A 14,541-nucleotide genomic window follows, 5' to 3' on the forward strand; every position below is an offset into this window, starting at 1 on the left:
GAAATTCTCGATTCAGCGCAAGCGGAAGTGTTTACTGATCATGGTAAACAGTCTGATGGTCTACTGTCACGTCCGCAAATGCGCATCAATTATTTTTTTCTTGCTCCATGATAAAGTCAAGCACTTTGATTTCGATAACCGACAAATAAATTGCCCATATATGTGATTTGGAGCCAGATAAACTGTAAAGAGTTTCCTATACTCTTCCATACACTGTTCATAACGTAACAGTCATATCATGACTATAAATAGCGTGACATACGGATTGGGGACTTTTCCCCAAAATGACCTCACTCATTTGAATGAAGCTACCGTATCAAAGGGATGCCCCAAAATATCCAGCTGCAGTTTCGAAAAGATTGTTGCCTCGGCAAGATCGTTTTATCTTTGATCGCGATTCAACTGATTTATACTGCAAGTGAGCTTTGAAGGTAAGACTTTTTTAACGCGTCAGATCCGCTTTTCTCAGTTTGATGACCCAGAGGTAACGCTACTTGTAGCCAAGGTTTAAAATACTTTCTCTTCCCTGTTTCAAGGTTTAATATTTTCGATGGCACCAGGACTGATGCAGATATTCGTGCAAGGTATACAAGGAGGGGTAACCACCATAAGCATTCACAAGGTAAGGTGAATACGCCGCATAATGTATGGTGGGTGAGTACAGAAAGTGACGGATGAGAATCGAATGAGAACAAGCGAACCATCACGTCCAAAATGCTATACTACGCAATGCTTCAATTCTTGCGACCAAAGGTAATTTCTATCAGCTTTGTTTCTTGGAATCTCTTTACATAAAATTGTCAAACCCTACCTGAACCGGCCGGGATCAAAGCCACTAGGGAATTGGCATTGTTTGCATGGAACTTTGTTAGGACTCTTTTAATTTGCTTGGTTTGTTTCATTCTTTACAAAATTATTTGTGCGATGTTTGTAATTCTTGTAATATATATTAAAGCTACGCTTGTTTTAAATACTACGAGATGTTCTTCGGAGTTGTCACTGAGTTATTTTCATACTCTATAGGATCATTCCAATGTCCTTATTTTATGCAGGATGCTACTGTCAAGGAGTTCTTTGCAATGATCTCGAAAAAGAACGGAATAGCGGAGGATCAGCTTCGTGCGATTTACACCACAAAAGAGCTACAGAGAGGCAAACGCCTGTCAGATTATGGCATGCAGCATGGGTCCACAGTATTCCTTGTTCTTCGATTACTTGGTGGATCTAATTCAATCCCCCCTGAGAAAGTACTGGATGACGCTGTGGAGCTCAGCGATGCCCCGGATATGATCACGTGGGACGATGACCCCGAAAACAAAAGGGCCAAAATGCCTTGTGGGCACGCTATAAGTACGTAAGATAACTTTTGGTTGCGACTTTGACCACTTTATTATGTCATTAGTATACCTTGAAACGGCTTAGCGTTCGTTATTGAATGATAACATGATCTGAAGAACAGGAATTATGGACACCACATCATCGGTACATCCGTTATCACCCCCCATTACACCCCCCCCCCCCACCACCACCACCACCACCACCGCCCCGTCTTTCCTTTTCGCACCGTTGTTCCCTTCTCGCATCACCAACACACACTGATTGACAGCGCCAACCATTCAACGGTGCCCTATGGATTAATATGTGACAAAATTCAATACTCAGTAGTTGAAATCAATCCAAAGTACAATGGCAACAAGCCGATTCTGCAAATAGCCATAACGCAAACAGGCATAAAAGGCATCACGCAAATAGGCATAACGCAAACATACATAACGAAAATAGGCAAAACGCAAACAGGCATCATGCAAAAAGGCATCAGGCAAAAAGGCATCACAACAAGAAGCGTAACGCAAGGTGATAATACAAAAAGTGACAGGCCAAACACGACTCCCGCTGGTCGCTAAATGTCAGCCTTCAGTCTGTTTAACGGAGGATGTTACGCCCTCTAGAGCCGTTTCAGTAATAATCTTAATGTCATTGTGTTTGCTAGCTCTGTGGCATTTTTAGTTAGGTTTATCGGCTCATGTTTGTCGAAAAATATTTAATTGCCTTCAAAAGAATGTTTTAGTCTGTAATGTGTATCGGTCACGTGGTTTCGACACAAGGCAAAAACGAGGGGGTCTGAAGGCGAAAATTATTTGCATGATACCTATTAGTGTTATGCCTCTTTATAGCTTTATATGTTGCCAGTGCCTCATTGCGTTATGTCTTTAAGCTTGTATGCCTATTTGCGTGACGCCTTTAAAAGTTTTGCCTGATTGCGTTATGCCTGTTTGCGTTTTTTTTTTTTTTTTTATGGCTCATCGCCTTATGCCTTTTTGTGTGATGCCTGGATTGATGCATTCATGATTTCGATGATTTAACTTTAACTACTGATCAGTATTGAATTTTGTCAAAGATAAACCTCCATAGTGCCCCTCTCCGTCAAGGCAGCGTAGAAAAAGGGATACTGTTGTGTGAGTCAACTACCTTGCCCCATGGACGCAACCCGAGTGCAAATACTAAGGCCAGGGTAATGAGCTCCTGCTAGGGCCCAGACTCTGAATCGTAGTTCAACATACTAAATTTCCATCTTGTCTGTTTTTCTTTTAGCTCCAGAATCTCTGACTGCGTTTTGTCGCAGCATCTTGGACGCAGGCCGATCACGATTTCTGTGTCCCTACATCAGCCAAGACGAGCCACCCGTTTACTGCGGTACAGAATGGGATTATATAGATGTTAGGCGCTTGGCTGTTTTGACAGATGATGAGATAGAGGAGTTTGAGAAAAAGATATCTAAGAACTACTTGATCAAGGGTATGGGTATCCAAGAATGTCCCAAGTGCAACTCATTGGTGGAACGAAGCGACAAAAAGCACATCCGTGTGATCTGTCCGCTCTGCAGTAAGAACAAAAAGAAGGCTTACGAATTCTGCTGGCATTGTCTGCATGAGTGGAAAAAGTGGTTCGAGTACGACCAAGTGTGGTAAGTGATGTAAAATAACGTAACCATCACAGTTGTCTGTCCAGTCATTAAAGCAATGCAATTGCAAACAATACAAAAACTTCGGCACTTTAACGCCTTTAACTGCCATGTTGCTGGTGCGATGTTCTTCCAGCTGAGTACATGAAATCGCAACTGACCTGCGTGGCTTCAAAGTTTGGGACCGCAAACGCGGGGATCTTTGAATAAGTCTTGTTTTTGTTGTTGTTATTCTTGCTGTTGTTGATTGTTTGTTTGTTTGTTTGTTTGTCAATCTATCAAAAGCAGCAATTGATATGGGGTTTTAGTTTACTGAGGTTCCTCACTTCTCTGCGAAAAGTGAACTACAAATAGTCCCTCTATTTTAGTTTGTCGAGCATATAACGAGAAAAGAGCTCGAGATCAAGCGACCATTTTTCCTTTTTTTCTGTGCTTAACGCTCGACGGACGAAGCAGCTAACGAATGGAAAGGGGGACTGCCTGTTAGTGTACATGTAGTCTGTTCATTCTAAGTTTTATTATTGGGGAGTCACTTTCTGTCAGTGCCGTCACTATATGCCTTTTCGCTAATGTTCGTCTGTTTTATCGTCTTTTCCCAGGGAATCCCGACTGTTCCGGCGAGGACAGACGCCTGAGGATCCTACGTAATTGCCCCAGGAAGCAAATTATTGGAGTAGTGGGATGCCCCTCGCTCCGCGCATGCGTGTCTTGCGGCATGCTGATTGAGCATGTGCGAGCTTGTAAGCACATGCACTGCAGATGCGGCAAGAATTTCTGCTTCATCTGCTTGAAGCCTAAAGAAGGCAGTGGCTGGAAGTGTGGAAGGTACAATGAAGCCTGCGATGTAGCACCCGTGCAAACCAAGATTCCTGGAGAGGAGTAGGGCTCCAACATTCTCGTTTCCATTGCCTTAGTAATGCTTAGTTGATTTCTACAGCTCAGAGTAGACAGAGCAAAAATGGAAACGAGTTTCCAGCTTCAATACCACTGAATTCCACTAATGTGACCCCTGCGGGGGGATTCCCATATAATAGGGCTCGTCGTCTCGCTGAGAAGTGTAAATTACAGATTTTGGTTTCACTTAAGCGGTCTTCATATGACAAACTAAAGTTGGCAAACTCAAGTTGGTGTGTGTGAACAACACACCAACAGTTGACAAACAAGTTGGCAAACTGTTGGTGAGAATAGAGACAAGTTCTATTTTGTCGCCAACAGTTGGCCAACTTTGCCGTTGTTGCGTCGTTCACACACACCAACTCGCGTTTGCCAACACTGACGAGTTGGCCAATAGTTTGTCGTGTGAAGGTCGCTTAAAGAAGCAGTGTCACGTAATTTGAAGCCATTTTTTTATTATTTCCAAATTGAAGGAAACCTCAAAATAATAGTCTTCTAACATAAAAAAAAACATCAAAGGAGTAATAAAAACGTGAAAATAACCAAGGATAGTAGTAGTCCAGTCAGGTCAGAACTTTTAGGTTTGCACGTGATGAAATAAAACACGCAATCGCACTATGTTTGACCGATCAGTCAAATCACCGTCACTTGTCACCCTCTCTTGCATATGGGAGTCCCCCTCCGGGCTTATGAGTCAGTTGATCGATTAACAAGCTAGAAAATTAGAAACGTGCACAAGCAAACACACGAGCCGTCAAATTTATACTTGCATTGTATCGGTAGAACATTGTTGTCGTAGCAACATTTAGCCATGGTAATCTCTGCCTAGATTTTGGTGGGTAAGAAAATTACTGCAGTATTTCAATAAACAATAAAGTTTTATTTTTTTTATCATTATACTTGCGAATTATATTTGTTGGTCGCCATGATCAATGATCTGATCAGCTTAGTTATAAGTTTTCTTTTATTTCACCAGCTCAACATTTGACTAAGTTTTAAAAGTTGTCAAATATGGATTAAGTTGTAAAGTGAAGGATTTCCACTGCTCAGCCCTTATTTTTCAAGTAACAGAGGCACCCAAGGAACATGCAAATTTTGCTATAGGTGTCGGAACACCGTTTTCACGTTATAAGTGTCTTTTTGTGCAGTAAAAACGATATTTTTTAAACGCTAAGAACTGAGTGGATCTTTTCGGATACGCTAGCTGGAATTTCAAACTCCAGAGAATTTTGGGGAAAGAAATATCATTACCCGAATTTACGAGCCGCTGTTGCCTTCTCAAAAATCGTAGCTGGCCTTTTTTCGTTCCCAAAACGACAATTTTCTCTCTTCACCTACCCGGATCTGAGTCACTGTGAATCAGGAGTACTGTGGAACCAAGGGCGGTTCTGCTAAACTACAATGAGCCTACAATGGGCACCCCCGGCCAAAAACTAAATTTTGTTATCAGATTTTCTTTTGGGGGATGGGGGATTTACAAAGACCGAGGTTGCACAAAGGCAGATGCGTCCTCAAGCTTGACGTTCTATGGCTTTTTTTTTACCGAACTGCACTTCTTTGGCCTATAATTGTTTTGGTTCGTAATGTTTTTTTTTCTATTTGTGACAAATGCGTCTTTTCGGCGTCTACAACTTGCGACGTTTCTCGTGTAGGTCTTTCTTCCCCTCTAGGTTCAACCCTTTTCCTTCTGAGTTGGTAAGGTACCGTATTTTCTCGATTAAACGCCGGGCCCCGAATAAACGCCGGGTCTCTAAGGTGGAGTGGTGAATAAGCCTTTCAGGCATTAATTTGAGGTGTTACATGCTTCAGGTATTATGGAAAGTTGCATTCATGTCACAAATAATGATTCTTAATACACATTTTGTTCAAATAAACTGCACCATTCAAATAAACGCCGGATCCACGAAGCCAAGTTTGAAATAAACGCCGGGGCGTTTAATTGAGAAAATACGGTAACCCTTCTCTCCTTCTATACATTTAATACCTACCCAGCTCGCAAATCACATAGTTTGCTAGTGGCTATTACTTGTTGGCTCTCTTACTTACACTGTAGTCCATCAAAAGTTACCCCTAACATTTTTGTCAGATAAACCTGATAATTCGCCGGTAGCCATTTATACCGGCTCCTCAAAGGCACTATTAGAGTAAAAGTGTCTTGCCCAAGACTGACTGAGACGGGACTGACTGACTGATTGACTGACTGAATGACTGACAACAGTTCACTATTTCCATTTTTATACTTTTATTTCAAAGATCCAGAATTCAATGTTTCTCCCTGTTTCCGAATCCTAGTTTACATTCAACAACTTCCTCTGATCCTAGACTCAGATATTGTCACACTCGTGGTGACGTGATCCTGTTCTTTTCTCCTTTGGATCTACAGACAGTGTGGCACTTCCATAATTTAATATAACAACATTTTATCCCAAATGTTCACAATAAACCAGCTAGATGAGCGGCTTCTTTCGACATGTCCTCCTCGCTCCTAAATCCTTTGTGCACTGAATTTTGTTGCTCAATCTGCTTGTCGTGTTCATCCAGCGCTTTATAAACATCATCATTGTGTTCAAAATCTCCTTTTTTTCTTGGCAACACGTGAACATGGACATGCTCGACTGTCTGTCCCGCTTCGGGTCCATCTTGGATCGCAATCGAAAGAGACGTAGCGCCGTATTCCTTCTCAAGAACCCGCGCGATTTTCTGCGTGCTTGTGAATAAGTCAGCGACTTCATCCTCTGTTAAGTCACAAAATCTCTTAACAACGCGAATAGGAGACACAAGGACATGTCCCGGGAGGACTGGTTTTCTATTTACAAATCCTATGGACAATTTGGAGCGGAAAAACACCACAGAAGGCTGAAGAAGAATTCGTCCAAAATTGAACGTCTTGGCCGCCATGTTGGAAATGATGACGTAACTTTTGGTTAATTTCCGCTGCCTGATATGCGGGCGTCAGTAACGCATGGAAAAACATGGCGGCCACCACAACACAGGATGTGCAAAAGAAAACTAAAAATATTCCGCGAGGAAAACCAAAATCCGGAAGGGTTTGGAAAAGTGAAAAGAAAAGGTTAGTTTTACTTGAAAGGAGATGCCCTTTTAAAAGCAAAAGTTAATTTTTTGATGCTAATAATAACAGCTACGTGCTGTTTATTAGACAGTGCCCTTAGATACATGTGGGTGTTGAAATAACAGTGAAATAACACGTGTAACGTCATACAATAAAATAGTTCTATTGCTTCAGTGCACGGAGCACGTTTTCATTAAAAAGTCTATGGGTATTTTTGACTTTGCTAAAAATTGGGAAGCGTTGTGTTGCCATAAAAGCAGGGGACCATTCATGTACATGTATAAAAATGCAACAATCAGAACAATACATCAAACTCAGTCCATAACTAAGAGTTTGATTTTATTTGGTATTCTTATGTGATCATAATCATTTCACAGCAGTTTTATTGTACCGTAAGTTATGTTTGATTAGTTTGGTAATCTTACTTACAAAAATTTGAAGGGCAGTGTTTTTAAATTAATTGAATTAGGCCGCATGCAGACAGAGCTAAGCAAAACAAAACAATTGTATAGAAAATATTATCATCCATAGTCATGCCAACTCTCCACTTCATGCTGTGGTGCCTTTATTGATAATTAAACTCAATCAAATGAAATCTATGATGGATTTGAACTTTTCATTGGGCTTCCAGGGTGTCTATGAATGTTCGGTTATTGAGCCCAATTGAAAACCAAATTATTGTTTGATTGGGTTTGATAAATTATCCTTGAATTCACAGAAAAAAACTTTTCAGTCAAAAGCAAGCGAACATTCAAATTTAGGGCTTGAAAAAAAAAAATTCCAGCTTGCCCTCTGGATAAGCAGTTTTTAAATTATATGTTTTCCCAGAACAGTTGCATGCTTGTCTTAGTTTATTTTTTAGTATTTATTTGACCTTGTGTGGGCTTGTGAGCATAAAAAATACTTGATTTTTTTAAATACCCCTAAATAGCAACTATTTTAAATACTTTTTTAAAAAGAACTATAAAATATTTTAATACTACTTGATGAAAATAATGAAAGTTTGAGCCCCGGCCGGGGTCACTTGTGTTGTGTTCTTGGGCAAGACACTTTACTCTCATAATGCCTCTCTCCACCCAGGTGTATAAATGGGTACCGGCGACATAATGCTGGGGGGGAACCCTGCAATGGACTAGCATCCCATTCAGGGGGAGTAGAAATATTCCTAGCCGCTTAATGTTACGGAAACCGGGATAAGCTCCGGCAGTGTGGGCCGCTTGGTTCGTGGCTTCTCCTAATTAAATACCGCACGCACTAACACTGTGAACGCTATTGACCGCCAAAACACTTCTTTAAAATATTCTAATATACTCTATCACCTCTATTTGCATTTAAACTTAACTCGACCGTTATTTTACTCTTATCTACTTGATAATGAACTCAAGATGAGTTCGAAACGTCGTGGCTTATTTTCGCTTATTTTTATACTTAATTGTATATCGAAATGTTCTCTCATTATATTTGAAGTACATTAGGATACTGTAAAAACAGTTTGACATTTCAGGAATAACTCCTTCATCAGCTGCAAGTATTGATTTTGTTATACTGTAAGTAACTGTATTCAGTTTGTCAAAAGCTTGGGACAAAGAAAAATTTCTGAGAATGCCTATGACAAACTGAACAAAGTTACAACATTACTGATCCTAGCAGTGTGCAGGGCTAGAGTTCTTGTTCAGCGAGGAAAGCTTCCCATTTTTTGTTAAATTTTGCTAAAAGCCCATTTTTAAGTGAAAAGCGTCTTTTAACTTTCAAGCAGGTGGGAATAGTTCATGTAAGGGGCATTGGTCAGTGCATTGATTTTACCCCAAAAAAGTCATATCTGCTTATTAAAAGGGCATGGGGGGGACAAATCCCAAACATGACTGGAAGGTGAAACTTTTTGTTGTAAAACAGGGGAAGGTACACAGCCAATCTTAAACTTTGTTTCAAAAAATTTTGACTTGAGGACATTCCCAAAAGAGCATGTGTTAGGCCATAAGGATCAGTGAATTTTTATGCAAGTGTCTGTAAAAAATCGATATTTATTTAGTTTTTCAAAAAGAGAGAAGACACCTTGGATGAAACATAGCGTAAGAAAACCACCGCCTTTTATGCCTTTTTACGTGATGAAGATCGGCAAATGTTCTATTTGGAGTAGGCCAAGGAATATTCAAAAAGCCTCACACACTTTCGTTGTCCATTACCTGCTGATTGACACTGTGCAGTTTTTTTTGGTAGTACATACGAACACGAAAGCAAACATTGTCAGTGTTGCAGTTAAAGGCTTGTGCAAGCTTACTGTTAAACCAATTCTTTAAAATATTTTTTCTTTAGATCTATATTTTATTAGCTTTACATTAATAAATACTTGTACTTTTTAAAGGTTTTGTAAAAAGCAACACACATATAAACAATTTTCCAGGAGACACCCATGAAGGTCTACAGTAACCTTACTACAGTGTGGCCGAGCTTATAATTTACCATCTTAGTTTGTATATCATTACTGCTTTCGTTATAGGAAGTCAGCAGTCATTGGTGTTCAGCCATTACATACATCATGGAACAAGAAACAGAAAGTCAGAATGGAACAGAAGTTAATGAAAGTTTACGAAAAAGAGCTCAAAGATGAAGCAAAGAAACAAAAAGAGGTTAGAAAACTCTCCTAGTTCTTTTTTAAAATAAATATTTTGATTAATAAGATTCTGAATCATGCTTTTTATTTTAAATTTAGGCAGGGCTCTCATAAAGTAAAGTCTGTGTCCATGCCATGAGGCTCATACAGCCGGAGCTTATCCCGGTTTCCGTAGCATTAAGCGACTAGGAGTATTGCTACTCCCCCCTGGATGGGATGCTAGTCCATCGCAGGGTTACACCCCAGCAGTAAATTCGCCGGTACCCATTTATACACCTGGGTGGAGAGAGGCACTGTGAGAGTAAAGTGTCTTGCCCAAGAACACAACGCAGTGCCCCGGCCAGGCCTCGGAGTCGAGTGCGCTAACCATAAGGCCACCACGCCTCCAGGCAGGGCTGGCATAATGGGTGGTAACCCATAACAACTGTTATGGTTGAGTCCACTCAATGTTATAGGTTAAGATGTTGATTGGTGTTATTTTACGCTTGCATTCAGAGCAAAGGGAGGCACAGTGGCCTAATTATGGTTAGTTTGCTGGACTCCGGATCAAGGGTTCTGGCCAGGGCACTGCATCATGTTCTTCGGTAAAACACGTAACTCTCATAGTGCCTCTCTTCACCTAGGTGTATAAATGAGCACTGGTGAATTTACTGCTGGGGTATCCCTGCAGTGGACTAGCATCCCATCCAGGAGGAAGTAGAAATACTCCTAGTCGCTTATCAAGCTCCAGCCTAATGGGCCATTAGGCTCGTTTTCCCAGACTTTACTATACAGAGCCAAAATGATACAGGGGATAACATCCTTACAAATTAAAGAACCTCATAATAAAACAATTCTAATCAGTACAATATAGATGCATCTTTTAAAACCAAATGATTTGGAATGCAGTGCTAGGAGAACACCTGCTGCCCTAGGTCTTGACAGTTGAGAGATCAAGCAGTGCAAGAGGAAAAGACAGAGGGCCTTAATTTTCACAGTACAGTCTCAAGCCAGCTTGTCTGTAAGAGTTTTGTCATTATGATTGAAATAGAGCGGCAGAAACTTTACCTGGTCAAAAACCTTAAAAAATATATTGGACTGGTAACAAAGCATTCTGATTGGTTGATTTCACCTGTTGGCCTTCTCTACTGTCTTAGTAATGTAATAATATACCTCGTTTAGTGTGGAAAATACTCTTAGCTCTATAAAGAGGGGCTAAGTACTAGTGGACTGCCAGGGTAGCAGAACTTTTACAACATGATGAAGGTCAGGAAAGCTTCATACTGTTTGCTTACATTTCAATTCAAGTGAGGTCTTATGTTGTTGTGTCCATTTTTTACAATGATACCACAGCATAGTTCTTGGCATGGTTTAATTTTTTTTAGGTAGGTAGATTAAGGTTAAGTCTGCATTTGTGTCTGGTGGTCCATCAAGCCAGAGCTTATCCTGGTTTCTGCAGCATAAAGTGACTTTAGAACAGTATTTCTACTCCCTTCTGGATGGGATGCTTTGCCATCACGGGTTACCCCCAGTATTCTTCATATATTAATGATTGTAGGTAAGAGTTTCTCCTCTAAGTTGTACAAGTATCACTACCCCAAGTGACAAGCACAAAGTGATGTCGGTGGGAGCAAAGTTCATTCTTTATGTTGCAGTAATTACATAATACTAAGATTATCCTGCAAAATCATGCAGGGAAGTTCACCAGATACTTAGCTGATACGGCTGTAGGCCAAGTTGGCTAAACTCAGATGGTATTTTGCAAGATTGAGCTGCATAATATTGTTTTATCAGTGTTCAACAATTACAAATCATATTGATGTTTTAGCTTATAAATTAACCATGGTTATGCAGCCCTTTGCAAGGCTTAGGTTGAATCAGAACTATAACAGAGTTTTGTGAAACTTTGTTAAATACTAAGAGGTGTTGTTTATTTCTTAGTATCAGTAAAAAAAAAATTCATTGATACAATACAGGTTGAACACTATATACATTGTGTTTTTACTTTTAGGAAAAAAGAAAAAGAATAGAAGAGAGAAGAAAAAGAAGGGAGGAAAATGAAAAGAAATCTCAAGTTGTTCAAGTGGTATGTCAAAACCCAAGGGGGGGGGGGGGTACTCCGGCTTATAAATGACGGGGATGATCGAAGGATTTTTTTGGGTTTGAAATTTTCGATTCCGAGATTTTTTCGGGTTGGAAAATTTGGCAAGTATTTTTTGGGGTGACTTGATTTAAATAGGGGATTTTTGGGGTTTTTTTTAAAAAACGAACTTAAGTGCCTTGGCGCGGCCTTGGCGTATTTATGGTATGATGAATAAACAAACACGAGTGTTCATTTTTTTATGGTTTACTTTGTGCTATATTATTGCCCCTCCTGGCAATTTAGGCGTAATTTGACAAGGGATTTTTTGGGGGTAATTTTTAGACCAGGGATTTTTTTGGGTAATGTCGGAAGACTTAGGGATTTTTTTGGGTCCTGAGTTTTGCCTCCATTCGATCATCCCCGTCATTTACAAGCCGAAGTACCCCCCTGGGGTCAAAACTGACTTTAATTTTGCTCTGTAATGTTTTCCTTTCATTTCTTAAATTAAAATTTTGTTCAGCTATCATAACACAGAAGAGTAAAAAAAAATCCTTTTAGCCTCACCTCCAGTTTTGAGGGGACCACGGATTTCTATTTGTGATCTTGACTTGCCGCATCAGTGATTTACCAGTATGAAAAATCAGGAGGCAGGGGAGGCAAAGTACTCTAAGTAACACTGCTTCAGGAGTACCCAGGAGACTTTTACCCACAGTTATTTAAAAAAGTTATTGGGAAACTAAGAATAAGAAATTCATTTCCAGCTCAGGATATAACTACGATAAAAAATTTACAGACTCACTGAGCAAAAAGCCCTTGACTTTCAAAATATTTCAAAAGTCATCACTGTGTCTTCTTCACATGACTGAAGAAGATGTTTGATGGCATCGAAAATATTAATTTTTTTATATTTTTTTTGCTCTTAGCTCATAAAATCTCTATCACAAAAAATGGTTATAACTCTCCTTTATCACTACATGGTACTGTTCAACAATGAACTGCTAATGAATACAGTTTAACGAGTAAAAAGCATGATACTGACAGAAATATATGGCATACCCGATATCCATTTTAATATTATTGTTTTTGTGTATTTTACAGATAAAAAACACAGCTAAGATTAAAAGGATGAAGAAGAAACAGCTTCGGAAGATTCAGACCCAATAAATATAAATAAAAAACTTTTATATTTATTTTGAATAACAGACTTGTGTTTAGAATTTGCAATATTAATTTCATTTTCTGATATTGTACAATATGATGCGCAGCAGGGTATTTTTGACAAAATTTGAGGTGTTTAGATAGCTGATGAAACACTGTACTGTCTTGAGTGTTTGATAATAATTATATCTTCTCAATTGAAACAAAAACTACGTAGTAAATGGATAAATAAAACAGCAAAAATCTATGCTAGTAATTAAGACCGGGTGTCCAAACCTCCTTCGTGGCTTTATGAGTTTGAAAATGTATTACCATTAGTATCACAGCCTTGTCTTGAAACAAGCTGAGCAAATAAATATTAGAAGTACATCAGTAGTGAAGTTGCAATGTTCTGCAATAGTATGTAAACCAAGAAACTCACCACTTTCAGTTTTTACTCATTGGCCTGATGATGTTATAAATCAAAACAGAAAATATACAGTCAACTCTCTCTTAACAGACACCTTTATAAGATAGACACCTCTTTAAGACGAACATGTGGTGTTGGTCCCATCTTTGCCTTTTTTCAGCCATTCTACTGCAACTAAACTCCCCATAAGACAGACAATTCTCTAAGACGGACAGTTGGAGCCAGTCCCAACGGTGTCTGTTTTAGAGATAGTTGACTGTATTGCCCAAAGTTGAAGATATTTTCTGGTGAATATCACCATGCAGTTGATCACTCTTTGGATTAACTTTTATCTGCTAAAACAAACAAAGAGAGCTGATTTTCCAACAAGTAGAAAATCAGGATGCAATTCTTCACAACTGCTAGGATTACAAGAGGATATATAATATTATTAAAAACTAGCAATGGTATATTGCAATTCCTGCGTTTTGATTGGTTAACTGGCAATGGTATATAAGCTCAAATACCATTGACCACAAATATGGAAGCCAATATGTGTTAACGAGAACAACTTTGGAGCTAAAATATTTCAATTCTATGGGCGTTTTTAATAAAACAATTACTCCACTCACGCTTGTTGGATATGAGATCGTTATAGCCATCTAGGCACCTTGTTGGCTACCTATCATCTCATATCCAATGCACGCTCGTGGAATAATTGTAGGCAACCATCAGATGAGAGCATATAAATCAACACCCTGTATATTTATTGAAACACTCTGAGGCCCTATAAAAATTATTAAATAGGCCTTATTCGTATTCTCGGTATTGGATGGACTGGAACTAGCTTGCAATGGAGGCCCATGCGGGTAATCTTTTCAAATGCAAATGACATAAAGCTGTTTTTAATGATATTCCCCCGCATGAGCCTCCATTGCAAGCTAGTTCCAGTCCAATACCGAGAATACGAATAAGGCCTATTAACTAAAAACTTAACCTGAAGCCAGAAAACTTTTTCTTTAAAAAAAAATATTTATGACCCCACCAATATTACAAAATCAAGGATTTCATAGCCAAGATATAATATTGATTAGGATAGCCATTAAAAGGGGTGACAAAGGCAGTAATCCCTATGAAAGTTGGGAAAAACAGTGAAAAAGAAAAAAAGAATTTGTCAGACGAATTCTGCCTGTAAATAACTGATTTTCTTCAAAAAAAACTTTTAAATTTTTGTTCTAAATATTCTCAGAAAATTTGGAAATACGGGTCAGTTATAACTTTACAGAATTTCAAAGGAAAACAAAAAGACATGCTGTTTTCATGTGTTTTCCACTCCTGTCCACCCCCGTGAGCGTGACATGGGAATCAGTAGGGGTGATGCCGGGATTGTTGATCA

At 39.2% G+C, this 14,541-nt stretch overlaps 2 protein-coding genes and 1 pseudogene across 3 annotated transcripts; 2 read left to right on the top strand and 1 right to left on the bottom strand.

Moving 5' to 3' along the window:
- The first annotated feature begins 310 nt into the window (after nt 1-310).
- On the top strand, nt 311-3,993 carry LOC144645724 (uncharacterized; annotated as a pseudogene). Its single transcript, XR_013569332.1, has 5 exons — nt 311-431; nt 537-622; nt 1,053-1,350; nt 2,593-2,965; nt 3,562-3,993. The product of XR_013569332.1 is annotated as an uncharacterized LOC144645724 (transcript).
- Nucleotides 3,994-6,112: 2,119 nt separating this feature from the next.
- Nucleotides 6,113-6,806, bottom strand: LOC144647068 (bis(5'-adenosyl)-triphosphatase-like). Its single transcript, XM_078506811.1, has one exon. It carries the CDS (start codon nt 6,752-6,754, stop codon nt 6,290-6,292), a length of 465 nt encoding a protein of 154 aa, XP_078362937.1. The 5' UTR covers nt 6,755-6,806; the 3' UTR covers nt 6,113-6,289.
- A 7-nt stretch (nt 6,807-6,813) lies between these two features.
- Nucleotides 6,814-13,129, top strand: LOC144647069 (coiled-coil domain-containing protein 86-like). The gene is made up of 4 exons (XM_078506813.1): nt 6,814-6,926; nt 9,424-9,553; nt 11,528-11,602; nt 12,698-13,129. The coding sequence occupies exons 1-4, from the start codon at nt 6,829-6,831 to the stop codon at nt 12,761-12,763; spliced, it is 369 nt and encodes a 122-aa protein (XP_078362939.1). The 5' UTR covers nt 6,814-6,828; the 3' UTR covers nt 12,764-13,129.
- The last annotated feature ends 1,412 nt before the right edge of the window (nt 13,130-14,541 follow it).

Source organism: Oculina patagonica, chromosome 3 (assembly GCF_052425735.1).
Source record: "Oculina patagonica isolate OP01 chromosome 3, crgOcupat, whole genome shotgun sequence".
Lineage (NCBI taxonomy): Eukaryota > Metazoa > Cnidaria > Anthozoa > Scleractinia > Oculinidae > Oculina > Oculina patagonica.